At 36.1% G+C, this 17,618-nt stretch overlaps 1 protein-coding gene across 1 annotated transcript in view; it reads left to right on the forward strand.

The window, feature by feature from the left end:
• The window catches only part of RYR3 (ryanodine receptor 3), a 579,223-nt gene that overhangs the window by 551,222 nt on the left and 10,383 nt on the right, over positions 1-17,618 (forward strand). The window contains exons 96-102 of the mRNA XM_027869916.1: positions 7,884-7,926; positions 8,449-8,576; positions 9,104-9,164; positions 9,667-9,813; positions 11,623-11,757; positions 14,326-14,482; positions 16,733-16,797. Of these exons, the coding sequence (XP_027725717.1) occupies positions 7,884-7,926; positions 8,449-8,576; positions 9,104-9,164; positions 9,667-9,813; positions 11,623-11,757; positions 14,326-14,482; positions 16,733-16,797 (736 nt within the window). The remainder of the gene's footprint in view (positions 1-7,883; positions 7,927-8,448; positions 8,577-9,103; positions 9,165-9,666; positions 9,814-11,622; positions 11,758-14,325; positions 14,483-16,732; positions 16,798-17,618) is intronic.

The raw sequence follows: 17,618 nt of genomic DNA on the forward strand, positions 1-17,618 counted from the left end.
AAGGACTCAATAAGGCTAAACTATTTACCTTTCTATATGGGAATATGATACATGTATTTTCTAAGAATTTTATCATTATTACAGTGGTTAAAAGGATTCTACATAGAAAAGGGGTGTGAGAGTGAGTTGATTATGTTGGGATGATGTAAAACAAATAGAGAAGTGAAAAAGAGGGATGTCCTGGGAGAAGAGAGAGAAAGAATGGAGAAAATTACCTCAAATAAAAGAGGCATGCAAGGAAGAGATTTTACAGTGAGGGGAAAATAGGGGGAGTGGGCAGTGCTTGAATCTCACATCTAAATTGGTTTAAAAAAGGATAATATACATGTATGTATGTATATACACTCAATTGGTAACAGAAATCTATCTTACCCAACAGGGAAGTAGGAAGGAAAAGGTTTTAAGAGAAGGGCAAGGGGCAATGTTGGTGATAAAAGAGAGGGCAGATAAAAGAAGGCAGTGGTCAGAAGCAAAACAGACTTTATAGGAAAGACAGAATAAAAAAAGAAGGTAAACACATAAATTATCAGCATTTCTATATATTACTAACAAAGCCCAACAGCAAGAGATAGAAAGAGAAATTCCATTTAAAGTAACTGTAGACATATAAAATATTTGGCAGTTTAGCTGCCAAGACAAACTCAGGAATTACATGAACACAATTACAAAACATTTTTCACACAAATAAAGTCAGATCTAAATAACTGGAAAAACATCAGTTGCTCATGGGTAGGTCAAGCTAATATAATAAAAATGACAATTCTACCTAAACCAATTTACTTATTTAATGCCATACCAATCAAACTACCAAAAAATTATTTCATAGAAGTAGAAAAAATAATAACAAAATTCACCTGGAAGAACAAATGATCCAGAATATTAAGAGAATTAATGAAAAGAAATGCAAGGGAAGGTGGCCTTACTAAATCTTAAATTGTATTATAAAGCAACAATCATCAAAACTACTTGGTACTGGTGAAGAAATAGAGTGGTTGATCAGTGGAATAGATTAGGTATGGAAGACACAGCAGTCAATGACTATAATAATCTACTGTTTGATAAACCCAAAGACTCCAGCTTCTGGGATAAGAACTCACTATTTGATAAAAACTGCTGGGAAAACTGGAAAATAGTATGACAGAAACTAGGCATAGACCAACATCTTACACCAGAAACCAAGATAAAGTCAAAATGGGTACACAGTGATACTATAAAGAAATTAGGAGAGCAAGGAACAGTTTACCTGTCAGATCTACAGAGAACAAAAGAATGTATGGCCAAAGAAGAGAGAACATCATGCAATGCAAAATGGATAATTTTGATTACATTAAATTAAAAAGGTTTTGTACAAACAAAGCCAATGCCACCAAGATTAGAAAGGAAGCAGAGAGCTGGGAAACAATTTTTACAGCCAGTGTCTCTGATAAAGGCATCATTTCCAAAATATATAGAACACTGAGTCAAATTTATAAGAATACAGGTCATTCCCTAATTGATAAATGGTCAAATGATATGAACAGGCAGTTTTCACATGAAGAAATTAAAGCCATCTATAGTCATATGAAAAAATGTTCTAAATCACTATTGATTAGAGAAATGCAAATCAAAACAACTCTGAGGTAACACATCACACCTGTCAGATTGGCTAACATGACAAAACAGGAAAATGATAAATGTTGGAGAAGATGTGGGAAAATTGGAACACTATTGCATTGTTGGTGGAGTTGTGACCTGATCCAACCATTCTGGAGAGCAGTTTGGAAGTATGCCCACAGGGCTATAGAACTGTGCATATCCTTTGATCTAGCAATACCATTTCTATGTCTTTATCCCAAAGAGATCATAAAAAAGGGAAAAGGACTCACATGTATAAAAATATTTATAGCAGTTCTTTTTGTGATGGCCAAGAATTGGAAATTGAGGGGATGGCTAAACAAGTTGTGGTATAGGAATTCAATGGAATGCTATTGTGCTATAAAGAAATGATGAGGGGCAGCTAAGTGGCACAGTGGATAGAGCACCGGCCCTGAAGTCAGGAGAACCTGAGTTCAAATCCAGCCTCAGACCAAACACTTGACACTTACTAGCTGTGTGACCCGGGGCAAGTAACTTATTCTCAATTGCCTAAAAAAAAAAAAAAAAAAAAAATGATGAGCAGGCAGACTTCAGAAAAACCTGGAAAGGCTTGTATGAACTGATGCTGAGTGAAGTAAGCAGAACCAGGAAAATATTGTACACAGTAACAGTAACATTATGCGATGACCAACTTTGACAGACTTAGCTCTTCTCGGGAATGCAGTGATCTAAGACAATCCTAAGAGACTCATGATGGAAAATGCTATCCACATCCAGACAAAGAACTATGGAGTCTGAATGCAAATCGAAACATACTATTCTCTCTCTCTCTCTTTTTTTTTGTTCTTTCTCCTGGTTTTTCCATTAGGTTCTAATTCTTCTTTACAACATGACTAATGTGAAATATGTTTAATATGATTGTACATGTATGGCCTATATCAGGTTGAATGCCATCTTGGGGAGAGTGGAAGGGAAGGAGGGGAGAAATTTTAAAACTCGAAATCTTAAAAAAGTGAATGTTGAAAACTAAAAATAAATATTTAAAAAAAAAGAGAAAGAGAGACAGAGAAGGATAAACAGAAGAAAATAAGATGGAGGGAAATGCACATTTAGTAATCCTAACTGTGAGTGTGAATGGGATTGTACTCACTTATAAAACAGAAGTGGACAGCAGAATGGATCAGAAAACAGAATCTAACAATATGTTTTATATATGTGACACAGAGTTAAAATAAGGGACCAGAGTAGAATCTATTGTGCTTCAACTGAATTAAAAAAGGAAGGGGGGATAGCCATCATGATCTCAGACAAAGCAAAAGCAAAAATGCACCTAATTAAAAGAGATAATAGCAAGGAAACTACATTTTGCTAAAAAGGTACCATAGACAATGAAGTAATATCAATACTAAACATGCATGCACCAAATATCATTTAATAGCATTTAAATTCTTAAAATTTTTAAAATAAAAAAATCTGTACATGAGTTAGGAAGTAGACAGTAGAACTATATTAGTGGGGTACCTCAATTTTTCCCTTTCAAAGCTAGAAAAATTTAACCATAAAATAAGACAGAAATCAAGGAAATTAATAGAATCATAGAAAAGTTATATATGTATGCTAGACTTCTAGAGAAAACTGAATTGGAATAGAAAGAAATATTCCTTTTTCTCAGCTGTACATGGCACCTTCAGAAAAATTGAATTAGTAGGGCATAAAAGCCTCGCAACCAGATGCAGAAAAGTAGAAATACTAAATGTACCCATTTTAGATCATAATGCAATAAAGGACCTTGGAAGCATGGGTTAAAAGTCCATTGGAAACTAAATAATCTAATCCTAAAAAATGAGTGGGTCAAAGAACAAGTCATAGAGAAAATCAACAAATTCATTAAAGAGAATAACAACAAGATAACATTCCACAAAATTTGTGGAATGTAGCCAAAGCAGTAGTTAGGGGGAAATTGATATCTCTTAATGCATAAATCAATAAATGAGAGGAGCAGATCAATAAATTGGGCATTTAACTAAAAATAGCAGAAAAAGAACAAATTAAAAATCTCCAATTAAACACCAAAATGGAAATTCTGAAAATCAGAAGAGAGATTAATAAAATTGAAAGTTTAAAAAAAAAGCCATTGAACTAATAAATAAAACCAGGAACTGGTTTTATGAAAGAAAAAAACAACAATAAAATAGATCAACCAGTGATTGATTTGATTTAACAAAAAAAGAAAACCAAATTACTAGTATCAAAAATGAAAAGGATTGGCAGCTAGGTGGCACAGTGGATAGAGCACTGGGCCTGGAGTCAGGAGAACCTGCGTTCAAATCTGGCCTCAGACACTTGACACTTACTAGCTGTGCGACTCTGGGCAAGTCACTTAACCCCATTGCCTAGCCAAAAAAAAAAAAAATGAAAAGGGTGAATGTACCATAAATGGAGATGGAATTAAAACAATTATTAGGAGTTATTTTGCCCAGTTATATGACAGTAAAACTGATAATCTAAGTGAAATGGATGAATATTTACAAAAATATAAACTGCCTAGAGTAACAGAAGAGGAAATAACCCTAGCCTAGAAAAAGAAATTGAATAAGCCATCAATGAGCTCCCTACGGAAAAGTCCCCAGGACGAGATGGATTTACAAGTGAATTTTACTAAACATTTTAGGAACAATTAATCCCAATCCTATATAATTTATTTGAAAAAAACAGGTAAAAAAGGATCTTCCTTTTATAACATGCTTTTGATACCTAAACCAGGGAGAGCAAAAACAGAGAAAGAAAACTATAGATCAATTTCCTTAGTGAATATCACTGCAAAATTTTTAAATAAAATGCTAGCAAGGAAATTACAACCATATATTACAAAGATCATACACTTACCACCAGGTGGGATTTATACCAGGAATGCAGGGCCAATTCAATATTAGGAAAACTATGAGCATAAATGACCATATCAATAACAACAAATATCATGATTATACCAATAGATGCAGAAAAGTCTTTGACAAAATATAACACCCATTCCTAATAAAAACACTGGAAAGCACTGGAATCATTGGAGCCTTTTTAAAAATGTTAAATAGGGTCTATCTAAAACTGAGAACAAGCATTATCTGCAAGGTGATAAACCAGAAGCTTTCCCAGTAAGATCAGGAGTGAAGCAAGAATGTTCATCATTACCACTATTATTCAATATATTGTCCTAGAAATGCTAGCTATAGCAATAACACAAGAAAAAGAAATTGAAGGAATAAAAATATGCAATGAGAAAACAAAACTATCACTCTGCCAACGATACGATGGTATACTTAGAAAACCCTAGAGAATCAACTAAAAAACTAGTTGAAACAATTAACAACTTCAGCAAGATTGCAGGATACAAAATAAACCTACATAAATCATCAGCATTTTTATATACTACCAATAAACCCAACAAGAGATAGAGAAATTCCATTTTAAAATAACTGCAGATAATATAAAATACCTAGGAGTCTACCTGCAAAGATAAAACCAGGGACTATATGAACATAATTACAAAACATTTTCACATAAATAAGGACAGATCTAAACAACTGAAGAAATATTAATTGCTCATGTATAGGCCAAGCCAATATTAAAAAAAAAAAGACAATTTTACCTAAGTTAATTTACTTATTCAGAGTCATACTAATCAAGCTACTGAAGAATTATTTTATAGTGCTAGAAAAAAATAATAACAAAATACATCTGGAAGAACAAAAGGTCAAGAATATCAAGTGATTCAATGATAAAAAAATGTTAAAGAAGTTGGCCTAGCTCTACCAGATCTTAAACTGTATTACAAAGCAATCAATCAATCTGGTATTGGCTAAGAAATAGACTGATAGGTCAGAGGAATAGATTAGGTACACAATAAATATGACCTTAGTAATCTAGTGTTTGATAAACCCAAAGAACCAAGTTTTGGGGGTAAGAACTCAACATTTGACAAACATTGCTGGGAAAACTGGAATGCAATTTGGCAGGAACTAGGCATAGACCAATATCTCACACCATATACCAAAATAAGGTCAAAATGGATAAATAATTTGGACATAAAAAGTGGTATCATAAGTTAGGTAAAATATGGAAAAATGTTATCTGTCAGTGCTATGCATAGGGGAAGTGTTTATGACCAAATAAGAGACAGAAAGTATTATAGGAAGTAAAAGAGATAATTTTGATTATGTGAAATTAAAAAGCTTTTACACAAACAAAACTAATGCAGCCAAAGTTAGAAGGAAAACAGGAAACTGAAGGAAAAAATTTTACAGTAAGTTTCTCTGATGAAGATCTTATTTCTCAAATATACAAGAAACAGAGCCAAATTTATTTTTAAAAACAGAGCCTTTTGCCAGTTGATAAATGGTCAAAAGATTTGAACAGGCAGTTTTCAGAAGATGAGATCAAAGCCTTAATAGTCACAAGAAAAAAACTGCTCTAAATCACTATTGATTGGAGAACTGCAAATTAAAACAACTGAGATAACCACCTCACACCTATCAGATGGACTAACATGAGAAAATTATATGTGCTGGAGGGAATGTGGAAAAATCAGGACACTAATGCTGTACTGTTGGTAGAGTTGTGAACTAATCCAACCATTCTGGAGAACAACTTGGAACTATGCCCAAAGGACTACAAAACTATGACCCAGCAATACCACTACGGGGTCTGTATCCCAAGGAGATCCAAGAAAGGGGTAAATGACCCACATGTACAAAAATATTTATAGCAGCTCTTTTTGTGGTGTCAAAGAATTGGAAATTGAGGGGTTGCTCATCAACTGGAGAATGGCGGAACAAGTTTTGGCATATGATTGTGATGGGATACTATTGTGCCATAAGAAATCATGGAGGATCATCAAGATCCCCGAAAGAAAAACCTGGAAAGACTTATATGAACTCATGCCAAGAGAAGTGAGCAGAACCAGGAGAACACTGTAAACAGTAATAGCAATATTTTAAGGATGATTGACTGTGAAAGACTTAGCTACTCTTATCCAAGACAATTCCAAAGGACCCATGATGAACAATGCTATCCACCAGACAGAAAACTAACTCTGAATGCTGTCTGAAGCATACTTTTTTTAAACTTTCTTTATTTTTATCTTTTTATTTTGTGTTTTGCAACATGGCTAATATAGAAATATGTTTTGCATGACTTCACACGTATAGCCTATATCAAATTGCTTGTCTTCTCAAGGACGGGGTATGGACGGGAGGGAGGGAGAAACTTTGGAACTCAAAATTTTAAAAAATGATTGTTAAAAAAATTCTTACATGTAAATGGGAACTAACAAAATAAAAAATAACTTAAAAAAAAGAAAGAAATAGTAGCTCTGTGAGCTGAAAGGAAAAAAAAAAGTCATTCTTCAATGCGGTTAGGGCTAGCATCTTCTTTCCCATGGGAGGGACAAAATAGCATCAGCATCTCCAAGAAGTGCCACCTAAAGATGGGGTTCCAATTCCATTCATCCAACAGAGCGCACATGAGTTATGTTGGGGAGAGAGATAACAAGAGCTCACCTTGACACTGTGCTGTGAGGTTTACAAAGCACTCTCCTCACTATACCCTTGTGAGTTTGGTTCTGTAAGTATTATCACCCCCGTGTGACAGATGAAGAAACTGGGCCTTAGAGAAGTAAAGTCTTTTTGCTCAAGATCGTGCAGTTTGTCAGAACTGCGATTGGAACCTAGCTTTTTCAGACTTCAAGTCTAGGACACCCCCTGAAGTGTCCTGTGCATGCCAGCAGATTGCAGTACCTCAAGGGGATCCTCTAGACTTCTCTCAGGGCTTTTGCTACTGGAATGAAATGTCTAGCATACACCTATTCTTATCCCAAGTCTATTGCAAACTTATTCTTAACCATAGAGTTAATGGAGGAAAACAACCCAGCAGCCAGTTTAGAGTTACCAGAGCAGCAATGAACAGACCAGTGCTGAGCACTAAAAAGTCAGTCAAAACATGCAACATTCACAAACCAAACCTCTGTTCTCCAAGGCAGAAGGTTCCAGAATTGAAAAATCAAGATCAAGACCCCTGAAAGGTCATTAAGATCATTTCATCAGGGGCAGCTAGGTGGCACAGTGAATAGAGTACCAGCCCTCGATTCAGGAGGACCTGAGTTCAAATCCGGCCTCAGACATATGACACTTGCTAGCTATGTGACCCTAGACAAGTCCCTTAACCCCATTGCCTACCCAAAAAAAAAAAATATCATTTCATCAATCTATATGGTTTCCCTGATGTTGAGAACTTCTCCCTCTCTCTCTCTGCTACAGGTCTTTTCCTAACAACTACTGGGACAAGTTTGTAAAGAGAAAGGTATGCTCTATTGGTAGGGATGGATTCTCTTGCCACAATGGAAATCTAAGATGATATTTTTTTAACCTAGTAGAACTTGGTATGACCTCATTACTCCCAAGAAAAGTAATCCATGAAAGGAACTGTGTTCATGTGTCTGCATGTGCAAAATGATGGCTTTATTCCTAGATACCTGCATTCTGAAGAGCTTGGTGCCTACACTTAATTGTGAGATTTTCATTTATAGTTATTGTCATCTTTTACAAAACAACCTCTCCCTCCAAAAAAGGGAAAATACCAGCTTGAATAGTGGCATTTTTTTATCTAATGATTATGGAAGCTTGATTTTCCATCATGTTTCTTTTTCTCTTCATCCCTTTTCATTTTGAGTCCTTTCCTGACTCCATAGAAAATTCATCCATGCTTTATAAAATCCCAAGAGTTATTGGAACACAATCATCCAGTGCCTCTGCCTCATTTTAAAGCAGAAAATGGATGGTATGTGTGACTGTCAGACTTATTTTGTCTTCCTTTCTTTTTCAGGTGATCAACAAGTATGGTGACCTCTATGGAGCAGAACGTATTGCTGAACTTCTGGGTTTGGATAAAAATGCCCTTGACTTTAGCCCAGTTGAACAGGCAGAACCAGAGGAGGCTTCTCTTGTGTCATGGTACTTAGATGAACATCTGTAACTAAAGGAGTTTGGTTAAAGCTGAACCATTTTTTCTCCCAATCCAACAAAGTTGAATGGTGTTTTCTTTAGTGTGTGGCCATTAATTATTTTCACTCATAGGATAGCCAATGGGAAAAATGGTTAACAACTAATTTAATACCCATCTATTTCATGTGCCCTTTCACTCCCCTTCCTAATTTGAGGTGTCCCATCTAGGCTTTGGTTAATTATATGTGTAAGGTATATAAAGGTGGGGAGGGGAGGGGATCCAAGATAAAAACAACTTTGAAAAAGTTAAAGATTTCAGGTTCTTTATATTTAGGAATTATAATTTTTGAAAGTCCAATTCATAGTACAAGATTTCTAACTGAACCATTCAGCATCTCCAGAGGAAAATATACAATATGATAAAGCTCTGAGCTGTGTTTCAGTTATTAAACATGGGAGAAAGAGGTTAATTTCCTCATTAAACACTTAACTAACTCTTGACATTTATGAGTTTGAAATTATTTGGTCCTTTTTAGGCTGAGCTCCATCGATATGAAGTACCATATCTGGAAGCTGGGAGTTGTTTTTACTGACAATGTAAGTTTTAATTGCTTAAAGAAAAATAAGATTCTACTCATTACTCCAATGGGTACATATATAGGAATCATCCTTTTAAAAAGCCCAAGTCAGAAGCTCAAAAAGCCCTTTGGGGTAATGGGCATCCAAATAGTGGAATAAAGGGTGCTTGGAAAGATCAGATGAATTTCTTGTGAGAGGATGTGGACCCAAAAATCACCCAAGGATGCTCCCCCCTCTATTTGTAGAATAGGGCAAGGCAGAGTTAATCCCCCCAAATTCACCTTATCTAGCATTCTTTATTGTATCTCATACAGAGAACCCCCAAACCTAATGACAACCTCAAAATCCATGCCCATGCAGTTCTTTAGCTTAATGATGAGACAAGTGCCATCACCTCTCCAAAGTTTAGATGTGATAATATTCAAATATCTTTGTCCAGTAGGTTATTACAGGACATGGAAAAATTATTACAGGGTTTGAGGTACTGCTTAACTTTTCTTCAATTGGACACTTTTCACAGTCCTTCTTATACCTGGCCTGGTACACAACCATGTCTATCCTTGGTCACTACAACAACTTCTTCTTTGCTGCTCACTTACTGGACATTGCAATGGGTTTCAAGACACTGAGGACAATTTTATCTTCTGTAACTCACAATGGCAAACAGGTATGAACTACTAAGGAATTAGGTTTATAATGATGTGGAACAGAAAGAAAAGTGAAGGACCTGAGGGAGGAATGCAAAGAAAATATGCCATCTTCAAATGAGAGGAATATGTGATGGGATAATGTAATAAGCAATCTAACAAAACAGTTGTATCACTCAAAGAAAACATGAAATAATTTGTGCAAAGTGTAAGTAACCAGAAAACACTATTTATAAATGTCAGCTATTATGATCATTCAGAGCAGGACTTTATTGTATAACTTTTTTTTTTTTTTGGAAGCACTTGGGGTTAAATGACTTGCTCAGGATCACACAGCTAGTAAGTGTGTGAGGTCAGATTTGAACCAGGTCCTCGTGACTCCAGGGCCGGTGTTCTAACCACTGCACCACTTAGCTGCCCCCCCCCCCTTTTCCCTGCCTTCATATAACATTCTTAAGGTATTTGATTTCACACTATATCTACTTTCTACTAATAAAGCTCCTCAACAGCTTTGAAATGATTGGTTATTTCCCCATAACCCCAAGGTTAACTTTTATTTTTGAAATCTAAAAAAGGCCAATTTGGAGAATTTATTGTTCCATATGCCCTGGAAGGGATGAAGAGAGTGAGGCAGGACCACACTAAGGCTGAGCAGACTTTCCATTTGTTTAGGGTGAAACAGATATGGAATATAAGAAAACAGCATGATGCAGTAGAATAATAATAATAATAGAGAAATAGAATATAGCACTTGAAGAGTTGCAAAATTCTTTGCAAATATTACCTCATTCTTTCCTCACAACAGCTATGGGAGGTTTTGTTGTTGTTCAGTTGTTTCAGTCATGTCCAACTCTTTGTGACCCCATTTGGGGTTTAATTGGCAAAGATAATGGAGTGGTTTGCCATTTCCTTCTCCAACTTATTTTACAGATGAGGAAACTGAGGCAAACAGGGTTAAGTGACTTGCCCACGGTCACACAGCCAGATTTGAACTCAGGAAGAGGAGTCTTGCTTTCAGGCCTAGCACTCTATCCATTACACCATCTAGCTGCCCTAGCCATGGGAGGTACTTGCTATTATTATCCTCTTTTTACAAATGAGGAAACCGAGGTAGAGGTCAAGTGATTTTTCCCAGGGTCACACAACTATAAAGTCTCTAAAACAGGATTTGAACTCAAGTCTTCCTGACTCCTTGTCTGATGCTCGAACACACCACCAATTGCTTCTAAGTCAGAATAGAAGGGTTCAAGTCAGTTTTGTCACTCATGGCCTCTGTGACCTTGGGCAATTTATATCATCTTTTAGGTCCTCAGACAGTTCATTTGTAAAATGAGGGTGGTGGGATTGATTAACCTGATGACCTCTGCAATTCCTTCCAGTTCTAATGATCTGTGAAATCGTCTCACTCTCCACAGGGTGAGGTTCAGTAACTGACTCAAAGAACTTTGAATACTCCATGAAAATTCCTAAGTTTTGCAGAAAAGTTTTCAATTTTGTTTATTCAGTAAACATTTAGTACCTACTATGTGCATTCCTACTGATTCTTTTTCCTCATCTGCCTCTCTACTTTATTGTCCCATTTTGGGGTCTTTCCTCTTTTTCCTGCCCCTCCAAACTCTCTGACTCTCCTTAGAACCAAACACCCAAACCATTACTATATATTTTTATCTCTTCTTCCTCTTTTTGGTCCTTCCTTGCCCTCTCTTTCAAGGACAGAAACAATTATTTGTCTTTGAACTCTGTCTGAATAAGTTAGAGAAGATATAAGAAAAACCATTACAACAAAAAAGATTCTAGTTTCTTTTCCTCTTTTTTCCTCCCATTCCCAGCTGGTACTGACTGTGGGACTCCTGGCTGTTGTTGTTTATCTCTACACTGTGGTGGCTTTCAACTTCTTCCGAAAGTTCTACAATAAGAGTGAAGATGAAGATGAGCCAGATATGAAATGTGATGACATGATGACGGTAACAGAACTGTCTTAGGTTCTGCCTTGTTACACTGTCTCCCTGGGAGATAAGGGTCTGTGGATGGTTGTCTTGGAGAAGTCAACTGGGGGAGATGGGAGTTACACATAAGTCTTTCTAAAGGACTTAATAAGTTTAGGTAACATAAATTTTATAACTTTCTTTGACCACTAATCAAATTCTTACTGAGACTAAGAAGCTCATCACAGATTGATGAGTCATGGGTCCAAATTTATCTATAAAAATAAAGCAACTTCGGAAATGGAGCATTTTAACCAATAAGTCCATGTGGTCAATCTTTAGTCCTAGGTCTCCAAGTGCTGGGGGCATAGCCTTTTGACATAGCATTTTTTGCTTACTGAGATAATCTAAAGAAATTTCATATGTCTTTTGAATGACAAAAGCAAAGTTCACAAAGGGCTTGGATGATTTCAGGGTATATTCCACATAGGAAGTGGAAGTAAAAGTAAAAAGGCAAACCATGGTTGAGGCAGGGAGGTAGTAGATCATTGGAATCCTCAAGTCAAGTGCAAGGAAGAAAGATGTACCCATTATGGGAAACTGATGTAAGTAATAATGCTGGCCTCTCCAGTATATCCTGTCTATATGATGGGTATACATCCTAAGTGAAACAGTGACTGAAGAGACTTACTTTCCCAGGGGAAAGTAGTCTCACAAAGCAAAAGCTTGGTCTAGTTCTTGGGGTTCTTAAGCTACAGTCCATGGGCTCCCAGGAGGTTCTTAAATATATTTATTGGGGTAGGGAACTATCAGTTTTAATGGGAAAAAATCACATCTTTATTTTCACTAATATCTGAAAATTAACATTTCTGTGGAATAGCAGTAGGACTTCTTGGTCTTAGCTCTATGTTCACTACTATGTTATTCTTGGACAGATTGCATGACCTTTCTGGGCCTCAGGTTTTCCCATCTGTCAAATGAAACTGTGGACCAGATGAAAGGTCCTTTCCTGCAGCACTCAACATTCTAGGTTCTAACTCCTATAATGCCAGCTGTTTGTTAGAAAAGTAAATATGGAGCCACAGACGAGTCTTCATTCCATGAGCTTCACTGTCATCTCTCAACCCAAGGCTACTCTTTAAGCAGAGGGAGTTGTTTTCTTCGGGGGGGGGGGGGGGGGGGGGGAAGAGCACCACAACCTTGCTGACAGAATAGGAAGATTACAGTCAGCAAGAGGGTTGTTTTTAAAAGGCCTAATTCAAACTACGGACTCAATGAGACTGTCACACCATGAAATTTTTTTTTCTGATTGTCTGAGATCTCAAAATGAAACATGGGATTACTGTGCACCCCTACACGGATAATTCAATTAATAAAAATCTTTTCAGACAATATTCTTTCATTGAAAATTTTTTTAAACCTCTGAATAGACTCTACAAGACCAGATAGTGTCTTAGGTGGCAGATAGCAAAATAAAACTGTTGTACCACTAAAAGTGACACTTGATCTGCTTCTGAAAACAATATGTAAAACCCTGACTAGACTTCAACACTACATACCTAGCCAATGGCAGTGAATCACTAGAGTTATATTGGCAAGAACATCAAAGAATATATTCTCAAGCATTCACCCCATGTATCACCTGAGTGGCACTTTCAGGGCATCCACTGAGTTCTGGCCTAAAACTTACCTGTCAAGGGCATCCTGAGCACAGCATACACTTTTTTTTTTTAATTGAACTTTTCTAGTTTCCTTTTCTTTTAAAAACCACTGAAGAAGAAAAAAAAAACAGCATTACCAGTCTAGGACTATTAAGTAGATACCAAGACAGTAATAATGACTACAAAAGTTTTATCAATTTTTTCAGCATGAAGATGACAGGCATCCATGCTTCAGAAACCAAATGCCCAGTTCCAGTGGCGAATTCCTCTTAAGGAATGCCACATACTTTAAAAATCTGAGACATTGTTCTGGATTTTAACCATGCAGAAAGTTTTAATTTCTAAACAGAATTACTTTGATAAAACAGGAATTGACACCATCTCATCTAGATGCTACTAAGTTGTTAGTACTAGAGGGATTTTAACCTACCTACCTTGTACATAAAGACAATGCCATATGCATATTAAACATTGCCGGATATGAGGGTTGGGGGATAGTAATTTTCTTACCAAAATCTCCATGTATGCTAGTAATTGGCAAACTTTGAAAAGTGGATAGTGTGCTGAGATCTGATTACTTTAGGGTATGAGGAAGGAATTTCGGCCCTACAGCAGCCAGCTCTTTCAGTGGCACAGCTGGAAGAAGTTCTGATGAATAGTGGTTGGGTAGAGGAAATAGCAGTAGCCAACCTTCGCACCAATAAATATCATCACTGGCACACAGCCTAAGTTACTCACCCCTTAATTAAGTCATACATAAAAGTCAAATCCTTTCACTGACTTTCTTCAGTAGTTTGCGTAAATCTTAAATAATGAATTTTATCTGAAAACTTATCATTAATATTGCCATCTTCTAGTCTAATCATGCATATCACCTATTTTGATTTTTTAAAATACTCTTTTTTTTTGCCATAGCTTACACTGTCAAACTCTCTTCCTTTTTTAGTGTTACCTGTTCCATATGTATGTTGGAGTAAGAGCTGGGGGAGGCATTGGAGATGAAATTGAAGACCCTGCTGGTGATCCTTATGAAATGTATCGAATTGTCTTTGATATCACATTCTTCTTCTTTGTTATTGTTATTCTACTGGCCATCATTCAAGGTATAATTGCCAATAATTTTGAACATGGAAAGAGTCTAATGAAACTCATTCTTTATATACATCTAAAGATATGGTCTAAATTATTAGAACTTAGTTTGCGAATGTATTATAATTTGCTGCTAAATTATTTAAGGTTTATTCATAGATTCCTGAGACACAGATGCTCAGTGTCATTGACTGGCCATTTATAAACATCCCTACTATGCCCTCAATGCTGGTAGTTATTGATTATTCCAACTTAACCAATGAGGCAGCTGAGGCCAAGAAAAGTGAAAAAGAGTCAAGTTCTTTGTCAAGACATTAATAGTGATGAATTCAAAACTGCTTAGTACTGGCTAAGAAATAGACTGGTGGATCAGTAGAATAGGTTAAGTATACAAGACACAGTAATCAATGACCACAGTAATCTACTATTTGATAAACCCAAAGACCCCAGCTTCTGGGATAAGAACTCACTCTTTGACAAAAACTGCTGGGAAAACTGGAGAAGAGTATGGCAGAAACTAGGCATAGATCAAAATCTCACACCATATACCAAAATAAAGTCAAAATGGGTTCATGATTTAAATACAAAGGCTGATACTGTAAGCAAACTGGGAGAGCAAGGAATAGTTTATCTATCAGATTTATGGAGAACAGAAGAAGTCATGACCAAACAGGAGATAGACAACATTACAAAAAGCAAAATGACTAACTCTGATTACATTAAATTGAAAAGTTTTTGCACAAACAAAGCCAATGTAGCCAAGATTAGAAGGAAAGTAGAAAACCGGGAAAGAATTTTTACAACCAGTCTCTCTGATAAGGGCCTCATTTCTAAAATATATATATAGAATTAAGTCAAATCTATAAGAATACAAGTCATTCCCCAATTGATAAATGCTCAAAGGATATGAACAGGCAGTTCTCAGATGAAGAAATTAAAGCCATCTATAGTCATATGAAAAAATGCTCAAAATCACTATTGATTAGAGAAATGCAAATCAAAACAACTCTGAGGTACCACATCACACCTATCAGATTGGCCAACATGACAAAACAGGAAAATGATAAATGTTGGAGAAGATGTGGGAAAATTGGAACACTATTGCATTGTTGGTGGAGTTGTGAAATGATCCAACCATTTTGGAACTGTGCCCAAAGGGCTATAAAAATGTGCATACCCTTTGACCCAGCAATAGCACTTCTAGGGCTGTATTCCAGAGAGATCATGCAAATGGGAAAAGGACCCACATGTACAAAAATATTTATAGCAGCTCTTTTTTGTGGTGGCAAAGAATTGGAAATTGAGAGCATGCCCATCGATTGGGAAATGGCTGAACAAGTTGTGGTATATGAATGTAATGGAATACTATTGTGCTATAAGAAATGATGAACAAGCTGACTTCAGAAAAACCTGGGAGACTTGTATGAACTGATGCTGAGTGAAGTGAGCAAAACCAGGAGAACACTGTACATAGTAACAGCCATGTTGTGCGATGACTAATATTGATAGAGTTAATCCTTCTCAGTAGTATAAGGATCTAAGACATCTCCAAAAGCCTCATGATGGAAAATGCTATCCACAAAGAAGAAAGAACTATGGAGTTTGAATGCGGATCAAAGCATACTATTTGCTATTTTTTTTCTTCTGTTGTGTTTTGTTTCCTCTTTCTGGTGGTTCCTCCTATCGGTTCTAATTCTTACTTACAACATCACTAATGTGAAAATATGTTTAATAGGAATGTATATGCATAGCCTATATCAGATTGTACACTGTCTTGGGGAGGGAGGGGGAGAAAAATTTAAAACTTAAAAGCTTATGTAAGTGATGGTTGAAAATTCAAAATAAATTAATAATAAAAAATAAAATTAAAAAAAAAGTAGTGAATTTAGGCTTTACACCCTCTTTTTTCTGCTCTAGTATGGAACTCCCATCATCCCTTGCCTCTGGCCTGATTTGTATGACAGTATTTCCAAGTAGCTGCTGAATAGGAAGAGAGTTTTCTATATATAGATTCATATTGCATGATAAGTACAAGTGAATGAGAATCATATCCAGGATTCATCTATAAAGCAACAAGGTTTTTGTTTTTTAAAACATGGACAGGTTTTTTTTTTTTATTTTCATGCTTATTCATCTATAGTAGTAATCCTGAGAGACCTTAGATGAAAAAGAAATAGAACTTTACCATTTCCCCTGCTCTGGTATAACTTTATGCATGTGCATCATCTGGGGAACTTTAATTCTCTTTGTAATTAAAATCCCAGGTCTGATCATCGACGCCTTTGGAGAACTGAGAGACCAGCAAGAACAAGTGAGAGAAGACATGGAGGTGTGCTTTACTGTGTTTTAGTTTTAGTTTTAGAGTACAGACTACAGAGCTTTAGAACTGACAAGGATCACAAAAATAAGCTAAGTCACACAAGGCTGAAATGAATAGCCCAAGGTCACGTGGGGGGAGGTAGGAGCAGGATAAGACTAGAAGCCTGGTCTCTGACTTCAAGGCTTATAAACTTCCCACTTCCTTATGTTATCTCCCTCAAGTCGAACTATGTCTGCTTTTTTGTCTATCCAGAGTCAACCCTATACACCATTATGAATTAGATAGAACTTATTTTAGTGTCCTTTTAAATGGCCCCCTCCTGCTATCCTCCAGTGCCCTCATAGGATCATTTAGAGCAGGGAGGAACTTTAGAAGTCATGTAGTCCAACCCATTTTACAGATGAGGAAACTGAGACCTACAAAAGTTAAGTGACTTGCCCAAAATAACACAGGAATAAAGAGATAAAGACCTGACTCTTAAGTTTTCTTGTTACTTTCTGGATGCCTGCAGTGTCCCACCCAGGTTTTCCTACCTTGATAGCTTCCTGGTGCTCCACAGCACCTTTTCCTCCCAACTGCGATAAAATTCTCCAGGAGGTTGTATATACATACATATATAATATGTCTATATATATGTGTGTGTGTGTGTGTATATATATGTGTGTATATATACACACACACATATATATACATATATACATACATATACATATATATACACATATATATATATATTTACATTTTAAGAGCAGTTTAGTAAACCCAATGTAATAAACCTCTAATAGTAAACATTTGTAAGATATTTTTAGGGCCTCCTTTAAATTTTTTGT

Source organism: Vombatus ursinus, unplaced genomic scaffold, assembly GCF_900497805.2.
Source record: "Vombatus ursinus unplaced genomic scaffold, bare-nosed wombat genome assembly UNPS02014794.1, whole genome shotgun sequence".
In the NCBI taxonomy this organism is placed as follows: Eukaryota; Metazoa; Chordata; class Mammalia; order Diprotodontia; family Vombatidae; genus Vombatus; species Vombatus ursinus.